The 24,278-nt window shown below is 41.3% G+C and overlaps 1 protein-coding gene across 7 annotated transcripts in view; it reads right to left on the reverse strand.

The window, feature by feature from the left end:
* Positions 1-24,278, reverse strand: part of asxl1 (ASXL transcriptional regulator 1) — a 114,248-nt gene that overhangs the window by 76,095 nt on the left and 13,875 nt on the right. For 2 of the 7 annotated variants that reach the window (XM_041204750.1, XM_041204749.1), the window contains exon 1: positions 19,850-19,992. The exons of 4 other annotated variants lie outside the window; for them this stretch is intronic. In XM_041204750.1, the coding sequence (XP_041060684.1) occupies positions 19,850-19,977 (128 nt within the window). In that variant the 5' untranslated portion in view covers positions 19,978-19,992. Of the gene's footprint in view, positions 1-19,849; positions 20,015-24,278 lie in introns of those variants that run through there. One more of the 7 variants, XM_041204753.1, reaches the window with a different exon arrangement.

A 24,278-nucleotide genomic window follows, 5' to 3' on the forward strand; every position in this document is an offset into this window, starting at 1 on the left:
TGCATACAATGCGGCAAAGAGCAGTGGGAAACCAGGGGATTGGGAGCCTACACAGACCAACAGAGGACAACTAAAAAAGAAATAAGGAGGGAGAAGATTAAATATGAGGGTAACCAGTAATATAAAAGAAGATTGCAAGGGTTTTTTTTACATATATAAAGGGTAAGAGAGAAGCAAAAGTGGACATTGGGCTGCTGGAAAATGACGCTGGAGAAGTAGTAGTGGGGAACAAAGAAATGGCGGAGGAACTGAATAGGTACTTTGCGTCAGTCTTCACAGTGAAACACATGAGTAACATCCCCAAAGTTCAAAAGAGTCGGGGGGCAGAGGTGAGTATGGTGCCCATTGCCAAGGAGAAGGTGCTAGAAGAACTGAAAGGTCTGAAGGTGGATAAATCACCTGGACCAGATGGATTACACCCCAGAGTTCTGAAGGAGATAGCTGAAGAGATAGTGGAGGCATTAGTGGTGATCTTTCAGGAATCACTGGAGTCAGGGAGGGTCCCAGAGGACTGGAAAATCGCGAATGTAACCCCCTGTTTAAGAAGGGAGTGAGGCAAAAGACGGGAAATTACAGGCCGATTAGCCTGACCTCGGTCATTGGTAAGATTTTAGAGTCCATTATTAAGGATGAGATTTCAGAATACTTGGACGTGCATGGTAAAATCGGGCAAAGTCAGCATGGTTTCATCAAGGGGAGGTCATGCCTGACAAATCTGTTAGAATTCTTTGAGGAGGTAATGAGTAGGCTAGATAAAGGAGAGCCAATGGATGTTATCTACTTGGACTTCCAGAAGACCTTTGACAAGGTGCCGCACAGGAGGCTGCTCAGTAAGATAAGAGCCCATGGTTTTAGAGGCAAGGTACTAGCATGGATAGAAGATTAGCTGTCTGGCAGGAGGCAGAGTGGGGATAAGGGGGTCCTTCTCAGGATGGCGGCCGGTGACTAGTGGAGTTCCACAGGGGTCAGTGTTGGGACCACAACATTTCACTTTATACATTATGATCTAGATGAAGGAACTGAGGGCATCCTGGCTAAATTTGCAGATGATACAAAGATAGGTGGAGGGACAGGTAGTATTGAGGAGGCGGGGAGGCTGCAGAAGGATTTGGACAGGTTCGGAGAATGGGCAAAAAAGTGGCAGATGGAATACAACGTGGGGAAGTGTGAGGTCATGCACTTTGGTAGGAAGAATAGAGGCATAGACTATTTTCTAAATGGGGAGAGAATTCAGAAGTCTGGAGGGCAAAGGGACTTGTGAGTCCTAGTTCAGGATTCTCTTAAGGTTAACTTGCAGGTTGAGTCGGTAGTTAGGAAGGCAAATGCAATGTTGGCATTTATTTCGAGAGGACTAGAATATAAAAGCAGGGATGTGCTGCTGAGGCTTTAGAAGGCTCTGGTCAGACCACATTTAGAATATTGGGAGCAATTTTGGGTCCCGTATCTCAGGAAGGATGTGCTGGCCCTGGAGAGGGTCCAGAGGAGGTTCAGGAGAACGATCCCAGGAATGAAAGGCTTAACATATGAGAAACGTTTGAGGGCTCTGGGTCTGTACTCGATGGAGTTTAGAAGGATGAGGGGGGGGATCTGATTGAAACTTACAGAATACTGAAAAGCCTGGATAGAGTGGACGTGGGGAAGATGTTTCCATTAGTAGGAGAGACTAGGACCCGAGGCCACAGCCTCAGAGTCAAAGGAAGACCTTTTAGAACAGAAATGAGGAGAAACTTCTTTAGCCAGAGAGTGGTGAATCTATGGAATTCATTGCCACAGAAGGCTGTGGAGGCTAGGTCATTGAGTGTATTTAAGATCGAGATAGATAGGTTCTTGACTGGTAAGGGGATCAAAGGTTACGGGGAGAAGGCGGAAGAATGGAGTTGAGAAACTTATCAGCCATGATTGAATGGCGGAGCAGACTCAATGGGCCAAATAGCCTAATTTCTGCTCCTATGTCTTATGGTCTTATGGACAGTTAGTAAATGATGTTTCTGCAAGGATTTGTCCAATATGCTAAACTGGGAAAGATTCCCTGTGTATTTGATCCTAAATCCGATTGCTGAACCATATCCATCATTATTCGGCTTCATTTGAACAGCCAATTTCCAGCATTAGCAGCAGTTATTGGGACACAATTTATACTCCACAAAACACCACCTCAGCATTAAGCTATTAAGGAGTTTAATCCCACAATAACTGTTTGATGCCTAATGCCCTCTGAAGGGGTCTAACAATCATGGAGTTAAAAAAACAATTGCCACAAAACAGAATAAGGAATCTATCAGATGGAAACATCATCAAGCATGCCATGGAAAATTCCTCCTCACCAACACCTATGGACTGGTGCTTAATTTAATCAAGTAGCTTTCTCACAGATTAGTCACAGAGCTTAATGCAGTCATTTTCACAGCTATGTCTATTATCCAAATCCCAGAACGTGAGGAATGTGACAGAATATTCAGTATTCCACTGGATGGATACAGGAGCATCAACAACAACTATCAGGGAGCTCAACACTATCCAGGGCAAAGCAGCTTGTTTGCACCAGCAACCCAGATAGTGGACTCTATATTAAAGCTCTCCAATACTTTGCTTGAAGTGTGCATTATCTGCAGGATGCGCTGTAGCAACTCAAAATCTTACATCTACGGCAGCCCCAAGCCTAGCGACCTCAAACACTGAGACAGGCACAAACAGCAATGATACAAATATACCACACTTCACCCTGACTTGCCTAGAACACCCACTTGACCATGGTCAGTAGGTCACAATCCCAGAATTCCCTTCCTATACCAACCTGGGAATACTACCACTTTTACAGGTTATCTACAAATCATCAATAAATGCAGACTGGCCAGCATGGAACATACCCCAAGAACAAGTAGTGTACATCAGCTAAGTAATTAAAAAGGGCAGGAGGAGGAAGTTCTTCCCAATAGAATTATATTGATCTACAGACTCCAGAATGGTTCAGGTGATGCTGTGGAAATTATGTTCTTCCTGTCAGCCCGTTTCTCTTGTAGTTAATTCAAGTTCTTCTGATTAAGAACAAATATCTTGCTATAATAAATTTTTCAATACTAAAATCTCACCACGATCAGCTGAATGCTAGCCCTGGGTCTATCCTAAGGTTTTCCAATGTCAAAGTTAAACTCTGAGTAGTTTCATTTTGTTCCCCATTGTGCTGACCAGAAACCTTAGGTGCCAATTCAACATTAAATCTATCACTTATGATTGCAGTTTTTTCTCCACACCACCAATTTGTGCTATTTAAAATCTGTAATGCTGGCTTCCATTAGCTGCGTCTTGATGTATTGTGATGCAGTACTGAACCATATAGAACATGAAGTTTAAGATTTATCCTGTTTGCGTGAAAGACATCAGACCACAATAGTTTAGAAATGTGGAGCTAAGGCAGTAGTGGGACCAAAACTGGCTCAGTATTCCTGGGCTAAGGTTACCACCATTAAGATGTAGCCATCCTGACCAAATGCAAAACGTTATCAGCTAAACAACGATGCTACACCCCAGCTACAGTCAAACAACATTTACCATCTTCACTCCCCACATGAAGAATAGCTAAATGGGTGAGATACTGGAAGGTTGATGGCATTCGTACCATCACATTACTGTATCATGGGCACAGAACAGCAGGCACAAGAGAGAAAGAGAGTAAAAGAAAAAAGATGGCGAATGCACCAGGGCATCATTTAATGTTGGATTTGCATGGCAAAACCTCCAACAATACTAGCCTTAGAACTGCATTGCATCAGCCAAGATTTTATACTACACCCCATGGAACTCATAAGAGTCAATTTTGCTACCAACAAAGCCAAGCTGACCCAATGACAAAGTATCAGAGCAGAAAGGATTAAGCACATTTTCCTGATTGTGTAGCCAAGAAAGCTGAAGGCTCGATCACTGAAAGGGACTGCCAGTGAGGAGGAAGAGAGAACATGCACAGGAAATTAGATTTGAGCTACATGTGCCAAAAACAAGCTTAACTGATTTCTCCTTTGAAAGAATTATCTGAGGATAGCTAAACAAGGAGACAGGGATGCAAAAAGCATTTCCTGCCAGCCAAGACTTCTGGCAATTTTACACAGGGTTAATTTTAGAGGGGCATTTTCTGGGTATACTTTTGATCCATTAGGTAGGCAGAAACAAAAAAGCAATAGCTGTAGGTTAGCAGTTCTTACACCTTTCCACAATAGGAGCAAATAGCTTGGAATTTGCACAGTAAAGAGAGAAGGGGCTAATATTTATTAAGAAAAGGGCAAAACTCAACAAATTCCTTACATTTCTTGTACATTATCTTTGAAAGGGAGTTGATAGCGCTCCTAATATATGAATCTTTCCTATAACTGACAGAAACCAAATGTAAACTTTGAGATTTGTTAGCTATGAATACAGAAAACTTGGTGGTTGTACTTAGCAGGTTCAGCAAGTTTAAATTCAGGTTGTCACATTGCACAAATATCTCATACTTGGGTACCAGCAACACAGCCAACTTTTGGAGGGTAATGTTAAAAAAACACAAAAGCATTACACAACACAAATTCCATGAGCAAGATTAAGCTACAATGAACAACCCTGCACATGTAAGGAAATCTAGTTGACAGTAATTTACTGTTTTAGAATTATATTAACTAATAGCCAAGATAAACAATACAATTATATCAAGTTTCCTTGCATATTAAAAACTATTAGATGTTTGCTAAGCATATGAAAATATTTTGAACTGGCAAAAAAAGTCTCAAACTTCATGTAGCACAATTCAGTGATGAAACAATACATTCTGTCAATTGAATTTACTCAAAAACTGAGTCTATTCTACTCCTTATAAAGCTTACTGCTGCAGCCATCTGTTTAAACATTCAGAGCCCTGGGGCCCATCTCATGTCAAATTATATCTCACATTATTATTTATACAATAAGCAACCATAAGCCCAGACATACTTTTCAGCTCACTATGGATGAACTTAATAGCTGAAAATTTTAAAAAAAAATTTTAAAATCAAGGAAATTCAAATGTGTACTGTAAAGATATTGCAAGTCTTTCAAGCTGATGTACAAATTTATCATGAGTTCTGCGGGATTTCGTACAAGAATATAGAGCAGCTTCCAAATCATCAATTCTCATGAAGCATGTTGAGTAACTAATTGTAATTGAGCTACAGTACCTGTTTAAAAATCAAGCATTTCCTTCACTATCAAAATAAACTTTGAACAATATACAACCAAGCTCAAGCCAAATTAACTTGGCAACGCTCGGCACTTTGCCACTGTACCAAGCCTGAAAACAGGTCTATTCTTATTTAGCACACTGATGTATGGATTTTTTTTTTCTCTGTCCACTTTCTCAAAGGCTCTGAATACTTGCTGGGGTACAATTCAGACAATGAAAGCTGGCAGGTTATTTGGTGGAGGAACGTCACACCCAAACCCAACCCTGACTTTATTCAATATCCACACACGTGCACTTCCATTACGGATCATTGGATGGTAATCAGATGCTAGAAAGTCAAGTGTTGCCTTAGTGGACCGTTAGGTCAGTTGGCCTTATACAATCACCTTCGCAGACATCAGATAGCTTGGCAAAGAGCAGGGACCAAATCTGGGTCCTTTCTGTTCACCAAACCTCAAGTTACTCATTGCCTTGAGCAACTGGCCCTTTGTAGATGATAAAAAGCATATAAATATCATTCTTGAAGATTCACTGCAAGACTGAAATTTCTTTTAAAAATACTAGCTGATCTCAAATGTAACGAAGTCAGAGAATACAAACCCCCCTACTTTACTCACCTGCTTTACTGCTGCAGTCCTTTTTTGGTCTTGTTCATCACACCCCTATTCTATTTATTTCTAGTTCTCTCTACTCTTTTTCACCTATTTCCTCATCCCTCCATGACCTTGAACCTGCCCACCTCTAATCTCCTGCAGCCGTCCAAACTTCTGAGATATCATAAGCTTAATCAAAGAAGTAGTTTTTTTTTTAGGGGAAAGACGATAGAGAAGTGCAGAGTTTTAGGACGGGAAGTCTGGAGTTTGGGACCAAGCAGCTGAAATCTGACCTCTTGAGCAACCCCAAATTTAATTGGTCCACCAGTCGTGGCCACACCTTCAGCTGCTAGGTCCCAAGCTCCAGACTTCCCATCCTAAAACTCTGCACTTCTCTATCTCTCTTTCCCCTATAAAACCTACTGCATTGATTAAGCTTTTGATCATCTGTCCTGATGTATCCTTTTATATCTCACTGTCAAGTTTCGTTAACCTCCTGCAAAGCACTTTTGGACGTATTACTATGTTCAATACACTAAATAAATACAAGTTGCTGTTATTGTTCTAGTGTTCTTGTCTTCTTTAGCTTCAATCTCTCATTTGTCTTTTATGGTAGAAGGTTTGTGTGACACAAAACTCATGTTTTATGGTGTTGGCTTTGAAGCACTGGGTGAGGGTGCAATTCAGTTAATGCTGCATGTATCTGTTGCACTGCAGTTCATTGGCAGGGGAAGAATTTAGGCCATTGACACATTTTTGTGGTGAATGCAGGGCTAGTGGGCAAAAAGAATGACTACCGTCAATCCCTCCAAATGAACATGACTTCTGTCAGGCTTCATGATTTCTGTATCCTCAGGTGATTCAGCAGGCCAATTCTGGAGCCACAGGTTTTTAGGCTGAGGGGGCAAGAGTTGTCCTGAGGAAGGGGTTTTCCTCAAGCCAGAGCTCTGTTCTCTCTCTTTCAGCTTTCGTCACTTCTCTGCAGCAAAGTTTATGTAGTCAGTTTCCCACCTGCAACTTGTTAAATGAGGCACCACCAGATGGCACGGTTGGAAGCAAAGTTCCTCCCATGCACCGATGTCAATTCATCCCCTTTTCAAATAGGCCTTCAGAGTGTCCTTATATTTTCCTTGTCCTCAAAATCAGATGCCACCCTGAAGTTGTGAAAAGAGAATCTGCTTCAGAAGTTGAGTATTTGGCATGCGGATGCAGTGTCGAGACCAGCTGAACTAACTCTGCTTGATCATAGGAACCATGTTGGAGGAATTAGCTTCAGTGAAGATGCTGAGTTTGTTTGCCCATCTTCCCACTTGAATTGGAGTATCCCACAGAGACACCACTGCTGGAAATTCTCCAGCACCCGGAGATGCCTTTGGCATGTGACCCAAGTCTCACTGCAATACAGAAGGGTGGTGACAATAGTGTTGCAGATTAACTCCTTTGTCCTCTGATGGAGATCTTGACTGTCAAGACCCAAATGCGCTATTTTGGAAGGCGATGCTGGCACAGTTGAATTTGTGCTGGACCATCTCTTTGATGCCTTGATGGCGATACTGTTGAGTTGAAACTCAATCATGAACCCTTGTGCAAGTTGGTCACAAATGCGAGTTCCACGGCCAGGCTGAGGTATATATAAGTCTAAGATAGTTGGCCAATCACACTGCCTACCAGAAACATAAGGCCTCTGTCTCCAAACCATTGCAAAGGATTGCTGCTATCAGGAGTCTCAGGATAGTAAACATTTTGCTGGACATTCAAGTCTCTGGAGGACTTTGCAAAGCACTTCATGGCTGATAGAGTCAAATGCCTTTGACAGATCAATGAAGGCCATGTAGAGCTCTGTGTGTTGTTCCAGGCAATTTTCTTGGATTTGTCAAGTGATAACGGTCATTGATTGCCTGGTTGGTCATAAACTATGTTGGGTATCTGGAAGGGTGTCTTCACTCTTAGGTAGGAGGCAGTTCAGGACAATCTGTGAGAATCTTCCCCACAGTGGACAAAAGGGATATGCCTCTATAGTTCCCACAAACTGATTCCTCACTCTTCTTGAAAAGTGAAATGATAATGGCTTTGCAGAAGTCGGGAGGTAATACTACTTCTTGCTAGATTTTTGCAAAAAAGTCAGAGTGTGTGTTCATGACTACTAGTTTTATAGATCTCTGTGGCAATGCTGTCTGGACTGCACGCCCTGTTAGCTTCTGGCATCTCAGCAAGTATTTGCAGCATACCCAAATTTGATCCCTCAAGCTGTAGAGGGATTTTTTTGGATGGTTTTGTCTGATGCTGTTGATTGCCAGTTCTGAAGGATGCAGCAGTGCTCCTTCTAACAGTCTCAGATAGCTGCATCACCTTCAAGAAGAGTACTTCATCTTCAACTTGGAGGAAGGGGGTGTTTGTTTCTGGTCCATAGATGAACTTGATGGTGTGGAAGCTGTGTCTGTCATGTTGGTCTCTACTGCATTAGATTACATTGGCCTTCTCTACCCGGCATTTATTCTGGGTGACCAGTATCATTTTGAACTTCAGATTTGAATAGCAAGTATTCTTCTTGTTTCTGCTGTGATGTAAGGTGATACTGGCATGTAATGAAGGCTTGAATTTTCCATATTTATCATTCTAGTCGAATGAATATGGTGCCTACAAGATTCAAACCTGATGATCTGGATGCATGGCTCTTGGGTTGTAGATTTGATCTTACCCCAGAGCCCTTCAACACTGGCATCACTGGAGCCTGAGAGAGCAAGGCAGGAAGAAAGTTGCCCCTAGAATTGTTCTCCAGTACATAAAAACAAGATAACGTGGATGTTAAATCTTCTGGATTTCTTTGAGGATTTTCGGTGTGTGGGTGCCTGATGTATGCTCATGGTGAGGCATACAAGTCTGTGGTCTGTCCAGCAGTTGCTTGCACCCCATACATCCTTCCTATCCCAGGGAAAGGAATACTGACAGCAAGATCCTACAGGTCCATTTGAGGTCAGTGTACAATAAGCAGAATAGTTCAAGTTATATCACTGTGACAATAGGGGATGTATGTCCATGATGTCAAAAACGAGGTTATCACATCAGTTCACTAATGGTTTGCACCAGTTGAACTAGCTCAATTTGCATCTATTTTGCTAGATTCTCTATGGATATCTTAGTTAGAGGAGGGAGAAAAGGAGAATGGAAAACAAAAAGGCAGCTATTGGTAGGTATGGAAGTTTAGTTGTTATAGTACTTAACTAGCAAGCCAGAGGTGATCCCACCATGCAAAGTTGTGAAATGGAATTCAATAAATGACAATAAAAGGTGTCAGATTTTTGTAAAAACCCACATAGTTCACCATTGTACTAAGTGAGACCTGCCACCTTACACATAATGCCACTGCCATGCTATATTGGTTGAATCAATGCTCTCAGAGCAATCAATCATAGAAAACTAATATTAGCTCAGTGGTGTTGCTCACATCCGAAAAATAAATTAGAAAAATTAGACAAAAGGAATGATTTGGAGGGGAGTAGAAAGAAAATAAATCTTACAGTTGAAGGCTGGACTAAAAATCAATGGGATAGAAACTGCTCCTACAATGTTATCAGTCCAACATTTAACATGCTCAACAGTAAATTCCTCTCTGCTATTCTAAGAGGTGTTAACCCACTTAAAATAAACAGGGCTAACCCATCTGTCAAAATTGCACTCACAGAAGGAGCATAGTATTTATGCATAAAGCATTTATGTAATAACTGCAGCAATTTGCAGGAGCAAAAGAATTTAAAATTGCAACTCTGAATAAAAGCCTTCACTGAACCATAGTGAAAAGTTTGATAGAAACCAATGTGCGAGAATTTAAATTTTAAAAGTAAAAAGACTGAACATTTCATGTTTTCCAAAGAGCAAATATTTAACTTGGACCAAGAGATGTTTCATAAATTACAAAGCAATAATTCAAATCCTGTCATTTTAACAATGTCAAAGCACCCATGCAAAGCATGAACAGTTCATAAAACAAGCATTTCTGAATTAATGCCAAAGATTTGTTCAGCATTGTTTTACACACAATTTATGGTATAAGCATTTAAATAAATGGCATTTGGCCTTTGTGTGGTATATTTGGTAGAAGCGGTTTGTGAACATTGATGAACAGCAACAGGAACTTTCACTATGAGATTACAACTGTGCTTTCAGCAACGGGTTAAAGCTGTGCTAAATATATGTATGCAACAGAGTTGTATCTCAAACAGTGATTTCTCAGTACAATTAATTTTCCCATTACAACCCTCATCTGACATCTGATATAAAAAACATGCTCTTTCGTATCACTTGAATGGAATTGGGAAATCTGAACTCATAGTAGTAGCAGTGTTGCAAAGCGATTAAAAGGCAAACTACTAACTGTCTGCTGGTAAAGAAAGAATTTGCAATTATATAGTATCTCCTCACGTCTCAAAATGTTCCAAGATCATAAAATAACTTTTTTTTGGAAGTTCAGTCACTGTTTTATAATTAAATATAGTAGTAGTTTTGTGCACAGCAATATTTCTCAAACAGCATGAGCGACCTGCTGGTGTGTTAATGATATGTTGAAGACTGGAAGCCACAAGTATTCCACTGATTTTAAAAAGGTCTTCAAAGTTTTGCTCTATTATTAAAATCAGAAGAATGTTAGGGCTGCAGCAAATTGTTCCCCTCCAAATCGATATTATTCAACCATAGAAAATATAAAATCCCTAAAGTCCAAGAACTGCAACAATTTGTTATTTTACCATTAAAATTGGAAAAGGCCAAAGGGGAGAGAAAAGAGTCCCACACAAATTCATACACATCATGGTAACTTAATTGTTCATCTGTCTGAATGTAAGGGCTGCCAGATTCTGCTTTTCCTTGATTGTTGTCCTCGTGATTGTCTTCATCTCAGACCTCCCTCCAGGCACTTCAAGTGGCCTGCCTCTCTACCTAACTCAACTGTTAGTGCTCGTCCCAAGAGAATTCCTTTGGCTCAACTGCCCAGGCTCTCAGGTGTTCCTTGTTTCAAACTTCTTTGCTATGCCCATCACGGCACATGCCAGCAGCTTTAACCAATAACTATGCATGTTAAACTGTCTCGTATTTTCCTGGTATTTCAGCACGAACCACCCTCCTCTGCACCAAATTACAGAGAATAAACTAGCATCTGCTTAATAATAAAGAAAAATTGAAGCTCCTGCAGATCAACCTAATACTACTTTCAACTACCATGACCTTTTCACACCCTCCCACTTCACTTTCACCTACCGGTGCAGCCGCTCTCAGCGATAAATTTCCCAAAACCCTCTAATTAAGTTTCTGCTCAACAACATTTAGCAAGATGAAAAAAAACTGGATTGGAAAACAAGGGGGGCAGCTGAAAATTGCTTCACCAATGCTAACTCCTTCCTCCTCACTGAAGTTGTGGCACCTTTCCCCACCAACTGCCCCAGAATGCACCTCAGCCACTTCCCCTATTACCTGGTTTCTTCCCCACTTTGATCCTCCCACCTTCTACCCCACTTTTCCCCCAGTTTGCAGTTCACTGTCCCCTTTGTGCCTTCTTCACTATAATCGCTTCCACCTTGCCTGCCATCAGTTTCTGCATCAAGCAACTGACTTACCCTTCAACTTTTTGTCACCAACTTCAACTTCTGTGCCCTGCTTGCTCACAACTTCACTTTTCACAAACACACATGGGCATCCCGTCAATCTCAGAAGTAAATTTGGCATCAAGACTGAAGTTTATCAGGGACACCTTAGCTTCCTAAATTCCTTTCTCCTCAGTGCTCCCCTGCCCACCAACTACCTTCTTCTACCTGTGAGGGGAAAATTGACTGAGCCTCTTCTAATTCCTTCACATGTACTCCTCAAAATAACACTGGCCTCCTTTTCTTGGTGACACTGACATCAGGCCCATTTCATAGGTGCAAAATCTTGGCTTAACACAGTTTCCTCACCAAATCTAACTCAGTCCATTTTCTTTCATCTCCAAAATGTTGGCACCTTTGCATGAAAGCTTAATCCATGCCATTATTATACTGCAGCTTAACTGGTCTAACAAATATCACCTACCTCACCCATCTTTACAAACTAATAGTAATGCAGGATGCTATAACTCATGTTCTCACCTTCAAAAAAATTGTGCACTTCAATCATGTGTTGCTGACTCATCGCAACAATTCAATTTCATGATCCTCACAACTTCAAATCCTTACATGACCTGGTTCCACTTCCATAATCTTCTCCATACACTCTCTTCTCTTATTTCATTGCCAGAGTATCTGTGGTCCAGCAATTCTGCCATTCCATCACCAGCCCCAACTCCTTCAGTGATCATACTTGATCTTTTTAAAATCCCTCGTGAACATCTTGATTTACCACTTCCTTCTCTACCTTAAAAAATGGGCCCCCTTCAAAATATATTACTTTCCCACCCCCAATCTTTGTTCCCCTTCCCTCTTAAATCAGGTCCATTTCTGTCCTTTGCCCTGTGAAATAGTTAGATGCCTTTCTGAATTTTAGATACATTTTAGAAATGCAAGTTATGATAGTTATAGAATATATCGATGGCTCAGAACCAACAACCTCCGCTTGTATTGACAATGCATCACTAACTAAAGCTGAATAAGGAAAGGGATACAGAGGGATTTGACAAGGCAGTCCCCTTGCTCATTTGCTTCCAAGTTAAAGATATTATATTTTGATTTAAAGCAGTCTATTTTGCCATTAAAATTGTACCACAAGATTCAAATAGAATGAGAATAGAATTATAGAATGAGATAGGCCTTGTTTCAGGACATGCACTTTTATAATCTTGGGCTTGAAATTCATTCCTTAGTCTGCCATACACATTTTTTTCCCATCCAAAAGATTTTCAGATGATCAAAATGATACACAGTTGTATTTTTGTGACTATAGCTGATAAAGCCAATGCATGATTCCAGACCCTACGTCTATCAAGACATTTAATTTTAGTCCACTAAAATAGATTGTGTGTATTTTCGCTACTAACCTCTGGTAATGGCACTAGCAGCAATCCACCAAGCAGTAGCGGGTCACTGTTTAAGTAAGCGAAACTTACCGTGCCTAATGAAAATCAACTTATACAGAACACAATAAATTGGCTGTCAAAAGAAATCCAAAGAACACTTCTTTCATTTTAGCTTTTATGAAGGAAATTGAACATATTACGAAGCAACCTTAAAATACGAGAGCTTCAACTTAGCTCTTCCATGCAAATGGGACTATTAACACACAGCATGGACAGCAAATAGTTCAAGTTGGCTGAAGATACAAAGGCCACATTTACACTAGCAATCTGTAGTTCGTGTCTGAACTACCAGTGCAAAGGGAGATCAGATTGCTGTTAGTGAAGTTGGTGTGAACTGCAACTCTGACAGAAAAGTTGGTGAGTAATTGGATTATTGAAGCTATGATCTGCAAAAAGAACAGGTGAAAACAAAAAACTTCATTAAGCATGTTTCTTCTGACATGGTGCAACCCATGTGCTGCAACATCCTTCCACCCCCAAGTCATGAAATCTTTGGGAGAAGCAAAAGAAAACACTTTTTGGGGCTTAAAAAAAGCTCTGGGAAGTTTCTCTCTGATCTCAAAAGACAATTTAGTAATCTCCAAGACAATATAGTAGCTGAGATCGCATGCCAAGTCCAATTTACCTTGTATAACACTAGATGCTTTCCACCTGCAGGAACTCTAACCTAATTGAAGCTTTTGTAACAAGTACAATATTCCCCTGCCCATCAAGCTCAAATGACCTAGTCACATAGAATCTAAACACTACATTCTTTTGGAGTCATTAATTATATTCATTCAAAGCACAGATTTTTCCTAGTGCAAAAAGCCCCAAGTCCATCTTTACAGAATCACAAATTGGTTACAGTACAGAAGGAGGCCACTCAGCCCATCATGTCTGAGCTGGCTCTCCAAAGGAGCAATTCACCTAGTGTCACTCGCCCGCCTTTTCCTTTTCAGTTAATAATCAAATTTCTCGATTGAACCTGCCTCCACTACACACACAGCAATGCATTCCAGATCCTAAACACTCGCTGCATGAACAAGTTTTTCCTCATGTCACCATTGTTTCTTTCAGCAATTAGCTTAAATCTGTGCCCTCTTGTTCTCCATCCTTCCAATGGGAATAGTTTTTTTCCCTAACTATGCTGTCCAGTCCCTCATGATTTTGAATACCTTTATCAAATCTTCTCCCAATCTTCTCTTCTCCTAGGAACACAGTCCCAACTTCACCAATCTATCTACGTGACTGAAGTTTCTCACCTTCCATTCTCGAGAATATTTTCTCCACCCTCTCTAATGCCTTCGCATTCTTCCTAAGGTCTGACACCCAGATCTGGATGCAATACTTCAGTTGAGGCCGAACCAGTGTTCTTTACAAATCCAACATAGAGTACAAAAGCATGGAAGTTATGTCCCTATTAATAGAGCCTAAGGCACTGTATGCTTTATTAACCACTCTCTCAACCTGTGCTGCCACCTTCAATGACTTCTGCATATATACACCCAAGTCCCTCTGCACCCTTTAAAATTGTATCCTTTATTTTATATTGTCTTTCTACTAAAATTAATCACTCCCCACTTCTCTGCATTGAATTTCATCTGTCACTTGTCTGCCCATTCCACCAACTTGTCCACCCTCCTCACAGTTCACAATGTTTCCAAGTTTCATATCATCCGCAAATTTTGAAATTGTGCCCTGTACACCAAGGTGTAGGTCATTTACAGAGCAGGGGTCCTAAAACCAACCCTTAGGGAACACCACAATAAACTTTCCTCCAGTCCAAAAAACATCCATTAAACACTACTCTCGTTTCCTATCACTCAACCAATTTCATATCCAAGTCCCTTTTATTCCATGATTTCTAACTTTGCTCATAGGTCTGTTGTGTAGCACGTTATCAAATGCCTTTTGGAAGTCCACATAAACCACGTCAACAGCATTACCCTCATCAACCCTTTGTTATCTCATCAAACAACTCCAACAAGTTAGGTAAACACGATTTCCCCTTAATAAATCCTTGCTTGCTTTCCTTAATTAATCCACATTTGCCCAAGTGACTATTAATTGTGTCCCAAATTATCATTTCTAGCTACTTCCCCAATGCCAAGGCTAAACCGACTGGCCTGTAGTTGCTGGGCTTATCTCTACAGCCTTTTTTGAACAAGGGTGTAATGTTCGCAATTCTTCAGTCCTCTGGCACCATCCCCGAGTCTAAGGTAGATTGGAAAATTATGGCCAGTGCCTCCACAATTTCCACTCAGTGTCCTTGGATGCATCTCATTCAATCCTGGTGCCTTATCAACTTTTAAGTAAAGACAGCCTATCCAATAACTCTATCAATTCTAAATCCCTCTAGTGTCTGAGCTACCTCCTCCTTCACCATGTCCTGGGTTGCATCTTTTTCCTTGGCAAAGCATTCATTTAATACCTTAGTCATGCTTCTTGCCTCCATGCGCAAATCCCTTTTTTGGTCCCTGATCAGCCCCTGTCCTCCTTTTACAACCTTTTTACTAGTTAGATACCTACAGAAGACTTTTTAATTCCCTTTTATGTTAACTGTTGGTCTCTTCTCATACTCTCTCCTTGCTTCTCTTATTTGCCTTTTTCCCCATTACCCTCTGTGTCTTGTACATTCAGCCTGGTTCTCAGTGTATTATTCACTTGACATCTGTCATAAGCACACTTTTTCTTCTTCATTTTAATCTCTACCTCTTTAGTCACCCAGGGAGCTCTGGATCTGTTTGTCCTACATTTCCCATTTGTGGAAATATACCTAGACTGTGCCAGGGTTCTCTCTTCTTTAGAGTCAGCCCATTGTCCAGTTTTGCCTACCAACGTTTGATTCCAATTTATCTGGGTCAGATCCATTTTTTCCCCCTGAACAGACTCCTGGAACTCTTGCCCTTCTCTGCCCTTTACACTACTACTATTCCAGATTATATTTGGATAAATAAAGTCCCCCGTTATAACTATTGTATAATTCTCGCACATGTCATTTCCTTGCAAATTTGTTACATCTTTCCTACTAGTTGGTGTCTTATAGACTACGCTACACAATGTAATTGCACCTTTTTTGTTCCTTAGTTCTAGCCAAATAGATTGTTTTTGACCCCTCTGGGACATCCTTCTCTCTCAGCACTGCAATGCCCTCCTTGATCAATATTGCCACCCTCCCCCTCTCCTTCTTTTCCTATTGTTCCTGAACACCTTATATCCAGGCATATTTAATACCCAGGGCTGCCCTTCTTTGAACCAAGCCTCCATTACAGCCACATCATCATACTTCCACATGACTATCTGCACCTGCAACTTATTTGCCACATTCCGCACAGAAACATGCACTGAAACCCTAATTTAGACTTTATTAGTCTATCCCTACGCTAGTACCATCTGCCTTCCCAGTGTTTTGTGCACCATGGTATTTTCCTCTCTGATATTACCTCCTGGTTCCCACACCCCTGCCAAGTTAGTTTAAAACCTCCTCAATAGCATTAGCAAATTGCCCCGCAGGGAAATTGGCCTGGCTCTGTTTAGGTGCAACCAGTCCGGCTGTACAGGTCCCATCTTCCCCCAGAGCTGGTCTCAATATTACAGGAATGTTCCTCCCTCCTGCACCATCTTTCCTGCCTTGCACTCACCCGCTTTATCCTCCTATTTCTATACTCATTAGTGTGTGGTACCGGGAGATATCCGCAGATAACTATTTTTGAGGTCCTGCTTGCAAATTTCTCTACCTAGCTCTCTAAATTCATACTGCAGGACTACGCCCCTCTTTCCACCAATGTAGCTGATACCAATATGAAACAAGACTGCTGACTGTTCAACCTCCCCCTTCGGGGTGCTCTGCAGCCTTTTTAATGACTTCTGTGATCCTTGCCCAGGGAGGCTACATTCCATCCTGGATTCATGTTTGTGGCCGCAGAAAGACCTGTCTGTTCTCCTAGCTATTGAATCTCCAACCACTATTGCTCTCCCAATCTTCTTTGTGCACCCCACACCCCCACACAGCTGAGTTAACTGTGGTGCCATGAACTTAGCTCTGGTTGCACCCCCAGAAGAACCATCACTTTCATCATTATTCAGAACCGAACACTGGTTGGAAAGTGAGATGCACACAGGGGGATTCCTGCACAAGCTGCCTGTTTCTTCCTGACTGCCTGGTGGTCACTCATTCCCTCTATTCCTATATATTATTAAGCTGCGGGGTGACCACATCTACAAACATGCTATTCACAAACTCTCAACCTCTCAAGACACATTGTAGTGATGCCAGCTGCTTATCAAACTCCAAGTCCTGGGACTGGAGCTGCTGCAACTGACGACACCACCTGCCCCTGAGTTTATCCAAGGTACAGGAAGCATCACAAAAACAGAATTACCTGGAAAAACTCAGCAGGTCTGGCAGCATCGGCGGAGAAGAAAAGAGTTGACGTTTCGAGTCCTCATGACCCTTCGACAGAACTTGAGTTCGAGTCCAAGAAAGAGTTGAAATATAAGCTGGTTTAAGGTGTGTGTGTGGGGGGCGGAAAGATAGAGAGAGAGAGAGTTGGGGGGGGGGGGGTGTGGTTGTAGGGACAACCAAGCAGTGATAGAAGCAGATCATCAAAAGATGTCAACGACACTAGTACAATAGAACACATAGGTGTTAAAGTTAAAGTTGGTGATATTATCGAAACGAATGTGCTAATTAAGAATGGATGGTAGGGCACTTCCAGTGCCATGCGCCGCCATATGAACTTTCAGTGCCATGCGCCGCCATATGAACTTTCTTGAGTGCCCTACCATCTATTCTTAATTAGCACATTCGTTTAGATAATATCACCAACTTTAACTTTAACACCTATGTGTTCTATTGTACTAGTGTCGTTGACATCTTTTGATGATCTGCTTCTTTCACTGCTTGTTTGTCCCTACAACCACACCACCCCCCCACCTCTCTCTCTCTCTCTATCTCTCCGCCCCCCCACACACACACCTTAAACCAGCTTATATTTCAACTCTTTCTTGGACTCGAAATCAAGTTCTGTCGAAGGGTCATGAGGACTCGAAACGTCAACTTTTTTCTTCTCCGCCGATGCTGCCAGACCTGCTGAGTTTTTCCAGGTAATTCTGTTTTTGTTTTGGATTTCCAGCATCCGCAGTTTTTTTGTTTTTATTACAGGAAGCATCCTTGAATTCCCCCATGGCACAGGATGTGCACTCTAGTGGTTGAAGCAGCCCTGCCATTTTTCTATCAGATAAAAAACCTTGCTACTATTAATAAGCTTAAAAAAAAACTCGCCAACTACTCACTTCCCTTCTGTTGACATCACTTAAATATAGGGGTGTTAACTAAATGCCTTAATTAAAAATTAACGTTTTTAATCTCCCAGCTGCTTAGACCCCATCCCTAACTTTGGAGGAAGGGAAACAACAGGAATACCCATCAGCCAATCAACCAACAGCTTTCCTGTGATATCACTGTTTGATTCCCCCCCCCCCACCTCCAAACTCAAGGGCTCCCAGGTCTGTTGCTGTCTCCTCAGCCAAGTGCAATAACAAACTTAATAACAAAAACAATCAACTCAACCTTCTCTGAAACTTTTCCAGGGCCTCAATATCCTTTGCCATGTGAGGAATCCAAAACTGGATACAGTATTCTTGATGTGGCTGAACCAAGGCCTTGTACAAGAATTGTACTTTTGTTTTTATATTTAATTGTCCTGGTATACACCCCAAAATCCTACTTACCATAGCAACAGCCTCATGCAATGCTTATGGACCTTCAATGTTTCATGAGCTATAATAACTAAGCCTTCTTCCACTTAGCTGCTTTGAGTAGGCAACCCTGAATGGTGTACAGAGCAATTGACCTTTATCTAACACCTTTAACATAATAAAACGTCCCAAAATGCTTCACAGGAACATTATAAAACAAAATATGACATTGAGCCACATCAGATACTAGGTCAGGTGAGCAAAGCTTGGTCAAAAAGACAGGTTTTAGAGGAGTGCCTTAAAGGAGGAAAGCAAAATAGAGAGGCTGAGATGTAGGGAGCATAGAGCCCAGGCAACTGAAGGCCAATGGTGGAACAATAAAATCATGACTGCTCAAGTGGCCAGAATTAGAGGGTTGTGGGCCTGGATGAAACTTCAGGGATAGGGAAAGGTGAGGCCATGGAGAAATTTGAAGACAGGAATGTTAATTTTTCAATCAAGGCATTGCTTGAGCAGGATTTGCAGATAGATAAACAGGACATGGTGCAAGCTAAAACATTAACAGCTGAGTTTTAGATGATCTCAAGTACACAGAGGGTAGAGTGTGGGAGACTAACCAGGAGTGCTTTGGAATAGTCAAGTCTAGAGGTAACAAAGGCATAAGTGAGGATTTCAGCAGCAGATGAGCTGAGATAGATGCAAAAGTAAGGTGATTTAATGGAGGTGGAAATAGGTGGTCTTAGTGATGGTGTGAATATAGGATTGGAAGCTTTTCTTGGAGTCAAACGTGACACAAAGGTTGAGAACAGACTGGTTTAATATCTCAGGCTATTGCTAGGAAGCAGAGAACAAAAACAATGGTTTCAGTCTTCCCATTATTTAATTGAAGGAAATTTTTGCTCACTCAGTACTAGACGTTAGATAAGCAATCTGATAATTTAGCAACAGAGGAGGAGTCAAGAGAGGTGGTGATGAGGTAGAGCTAGGTGTCTTCAACATACACGTTTAAACTAAAATGTCTAAAGTACACCAAATCACTTTTTCTTGCACTTTGATGAATTTATTAGGACAACCAAATTAGGCTTCAACAAGTTTACATGGTAAAAAGGTTAAAATGTACAAAGTGTTTGATTTTGCTCATTTTAAGTATTTAGGGAACAAATGTTTACACAACTGAATAGTAATTATCTCTAACAATTGGTACAATATAAAAAAAACCCCAAAATATTTGCATAATAAGCCACACTAAGAAATTTCAGAATGAGAAGCTATTGTATAGTCCCATTTTAATTTTTAACCAAAGTGCAAAGCATTAGACAAAAAAATCAAAACCATTACAAGATCCAAACTTACTCTATTGGCAAGCAGGGGCCAGGAACTCCAAGTCCTGACAGACCTCGGGAGTTTCTGTGCGAGAGTGGACCAGGTGCGGGTGCGCATGCGTTTTGAAGTTCTTTGCGCCGATGAAAGGCCCAGTGCATCTGTGGAAAAAAAAGGAAACGGCGCGAAAAACCCCAGTCATGTGACCGGGAGTAGGGCACCATAATCAGAGGAGAGTCCCAGACAGGGGGCAGGGAGAAGTCCCAGCTAAGAAGAAAGAGAGAGAAGCAGAGAAAGAGGCTCCAAGGGGGAAAAGGGCTGCGACTGGCAGACTAAGTAGCAAGAGCTCAGGAAAAGCCTTGGAGATTGAAGATGGCAGCAAAAGGTTGGTGATTGCGTGCTGTGGTGAAGGTGCCCTTCGGAGCAGTAGTGTTCTGCTTGGCATGGCCGAAGAGCTAAAGTTGTGCTTTTGTTAGTGTTGGAGTGGAGTCTCAGGAGATGAGATTGAAACCCTGCAAGGTGGGCTGTCGTTGAGGCCATCCAAGTTGGGGGTGACTCTTTGGAGAGAATTCCAAGGTGAGATTTTCGAAGGTGAAGACTGGAATCCCTCATGAGAGAGGCAAAATTTCAACGAGATCAGTGGAATCGCAGCATTTACTGACATCTGGGTGAGTTGTTGAGACATCCATGGAATCTTTCCCGGTCATATCTGTCACTTATTGTGCAGTGTGGCATGTTCAACCACAGTTTACCTCTTAATTCACATGTACCTCATATTAACCCTAAAAGTTAGAGTATAAGATAGATGTTGTAAATTGTTTTATCTTTCTAGCCTTACACATGCACTGCAGGAACTCACTAAAGGCTCCTTAGACAGCATCTTCCATACCCACGACCACTACCACTCAGAAGGACAAGAGCAGCAGACACATGGGAACACTACCATCTGGAAGTTCCCCTCCAAGCCACTCACCACCCTGATTTGGAAATATATCACCGTTCCCTCACTGTCCCTGGGTCAAAATCCTGGAACTCCCTCCCAAACAGCACTGTGGGGTACCTACACCACATGGACTGCAGCAGTTCAAGACGACAGCTTACTACCACCTTCTCAAGGTCACTTTGGAATGGGCAATAAACGCTGGCCTAGCCAGTGACGCCCACACCCCATGAATGAATTTTTAAGAAATGCAATAATCCCAGGCCAGACCCCTAAGTTGTTGGTAAGATCTGGTTAGGGACCAATAACGTTTTGTTTAAAGTAGACAAAGTTCAAATTCAAGACACATACACAGTGAAGAAAACCACAAGATTCCACAAGTTTTGAACAAACAAAAATAAACTTTACTATACAAGGTCAGAAAGATAAAACAATTTACAATATCTATCTTAGACTCTAACATTCAGGGCAAGTATGAGGTACAAGTGAATTAACAGGCCAACTGTGGTTGAACGTACCATACTACACAATAAATGGCAGATGCAACCAAAACAGAGTCCACGAATTTCTCAACAACCCACCCAGATGTCAGTAACACCGAGTCAACTTTCTCGCACACGAGGGATTCTAGTCTTCACCTTGGAAGATATAATCTTGGAATTCTCTCCAAAGGTCGTTCCAACTTGGGCAGCTTCAATGATGACCCACCTCGCTGTGTTTCAATCTTGTCTTCCAAGATTCCATTCCCCTGGATTCCTGAGTATACACTCAAACATCAACTCACAAGCACAACTTCTGTTCTTCGGCCATGCCAAGCAGAATGCTATTGCTCCAAAGAGGTACCTTTGCCACAACTGCCCACAGCACAGAATCATTAACCTTTGGCTGCCTTCTTGGATTTCAGGGCTTTTCCCTGAGCCCATTTCACTTGAAGTCTGCTAACCACAGCCCTTTATCTAATTGGAGCCTCTTTCTCTGCTCCCTTCTTTTTCCTTAACTTAACTGGGACCTGTTTCTGTCTCTGTCCCTTACCTGGGACTTCATATTGGAATCTCTCCCTGTCTCCTCTCCCTTGGCTCCTGCCCAGGACACTTCTGGCAATGGAACTCCTGCAGCCGGTCATCAGGTTTTTGCGCCGTTTCCCTCATGCACAGGCACATTGGGCCAGTCTACTGCCCAAAGAACTTAAAGATGATCCGAACTGCACATGTGCAGCCCACTCCCAGTCTGCGCATGCGCAGGAAGTCATAAGTTTGTCAGGAGTTCCCAGCCTCTGCACTCAACATTAAGTTTGGGATTCATAACATATAGTAAAGTTTATTTTTGTTTGTTCGAATCCTGTGGAATCTTGTGGCTTTATTTTCTTAGCAAGTGTCTTGAATATCAAACTAAATTTACTTTAAAACAAAAAGTTACTAGTCCCCAACTCTATCGTACCAAACATTTAGGGGTCTGGTCCACGATCAGAACAAAATCCTTCCCTACAGAATACATTACAAAGAACTTGACAATTAAAATTTACAGCCTACAACATGATTTCCCAAATTCTTGTACCACCAGCAACTTGCATTTATGTAGCGCTTCTACCTATGAGCATGCCAAGGTTCTTCATAGAGATGAAAACCGGATGCAGAAGTGAGATGCATTAAGGATGATGAAGAGTATTAGGGATGGTGAAAAAGGTTAGTTTTGATGAGCCCTTGCTTTTTGAAGCAGTTTCAAAGTAGTATGCTCCTTGTCTTATCTGTTTATGGGGATCTCTCATATTAAGTCAATGTAGGTAATGCAAAACAATATTCTCATATGGATTATAAAAATGACAGAACTAACAAGAGCTTAAAATTCATGCAAGGAGTTGTGGTAACATGAAAACAACTGACAGGGATGCACAGTAACAGCAACTTCCATGCATTTGTACTGATGGGTTCACCCAAGGCAAATTAATCATCACAGTTGTGAATCAGAGAATAAAGACACAATACGTCAGTAACCCATCACTTTTCTGGGGCAAAAGATAAAAAGGGAAAACACGCAATACCAAAGATAACGTAGGCACACAAAATCCAGCCCTTTGAACCAATCAAATAATATTGTATTAATCATCTACCTCAACCCCACCTCCCCACACCATCCACATTTATTCCTTCAGCATCCAAAAATTTATTGATCTATGTTTTGCATGTAATCAACGACCAAGCAACCACAGCTCTTTCACTATGTTCTTGCCCACTCAATCTGTCTATATCCTTTTACAGCCTTTTTACATCCTCCTCACAATTTACGTTCCCACCTATCTTTGTATCAGCAAACTTCTAACATTACACTTGGTCCCTTCATCTCGTCAATGTCATAGATTGTAAATAGTTCCGACCCAAGTACTGATCCTTGCAGTGCATCTGCTAGATAGAGCCTGCCAACCTAAAAATAACCCGTTTATTCCTACCCTCTGTTTTCTATCCGTTATTCAGTCCATGCTAATAGATTGCTCCAATCCAATGTGCCATAACTTTTTGTAACAACCTCTTGTGGCACCTTATTAAATGCTTTCTGAAAAATCCAAACACACTATATCTATTGGTTCCCTCTTATCTGCCCTATTAGTTCAACCAATTTGTCAAACATAATTTCCCCTTTGATTAATCTCTTTTGACTCTGCCTAATCATATTATGATTTTCCAAGTGCTCCATTACCCCAAATCCTAAAATTGATTCTAACATTTCCTTGTTATTGAGCTCAGACTAACTGGCCTAAAGAATCCTGTGCTTTATTTAGAATAGCGGGGTTACATATGTTCCCAACCAACTGATCTAGGATAGAGGGAACTCTGGAAAATCAAAACCAAGGGATCCACTATTCCTACAGCTACCTTTTAAAACACTTGTATGCAGGCCACCAGGTCCAGGGAATTAGTCAACTTTTAATACTGGAGAAATAAATGGGACTATTTCTTTACTAAAACAACATCCCCACTAATTGACAGCAGTGTGGTTAAAGGAAATCTAAATGGTAAGCACAGAGGAGTATTACATTACATAACCCACAAGCCCAATGCGTTTATATTACATCGCCTATCATGAGTAAAAATACTTGTTTTTTTCTTCTTGATGGGATGAGAAATTAATGAAAAAGACAACTGAACTGCAGGTTCAGCAATTCAGCGTGAAACAATCAGCATTTTACATAGCTCGCTGTTTAGTCTACTGCGCGCGCAGGCACAAAGCAGATCAAACACTAAAAGTGGACTGTTCATCAGATTAGTAAGCAAAGAAAGCAAGGAATTAAAAACTAGTAAAATACATTATACAAACATGACCCATAAGTCAATTATCACTTTGAACTGTTGTTATCTAGCCTGTCTTAAATCTATTATGCAATTTGTTTGTCACATTAACTATAAATCATAAAATACCAAGACCAAATTTTTCAGGAGCATTTCTATTACAATTGGACACTTAGTATGAAGTAGTTTCACCTCATTTGATGCTGCAGCTAGGCTGTTTATACAACCCAAAATTATCAGG

This window comes from Carcharodon carcharias, chromosome 14 (assembly GCF_017639515.1).
Source record: "Carcharodon carcharias isolate sCarCar2 chromosome 14, sCarCar2.pri, whole genome shotgun sequence".
In the NCBI taxonomy this organism is placed as follows: Eukaryota; Metazoa; Chordata; class Chondrichthyes; order Lamniformes; family Lamnidae; genus Carcharodon; species Carcharodon carcharias.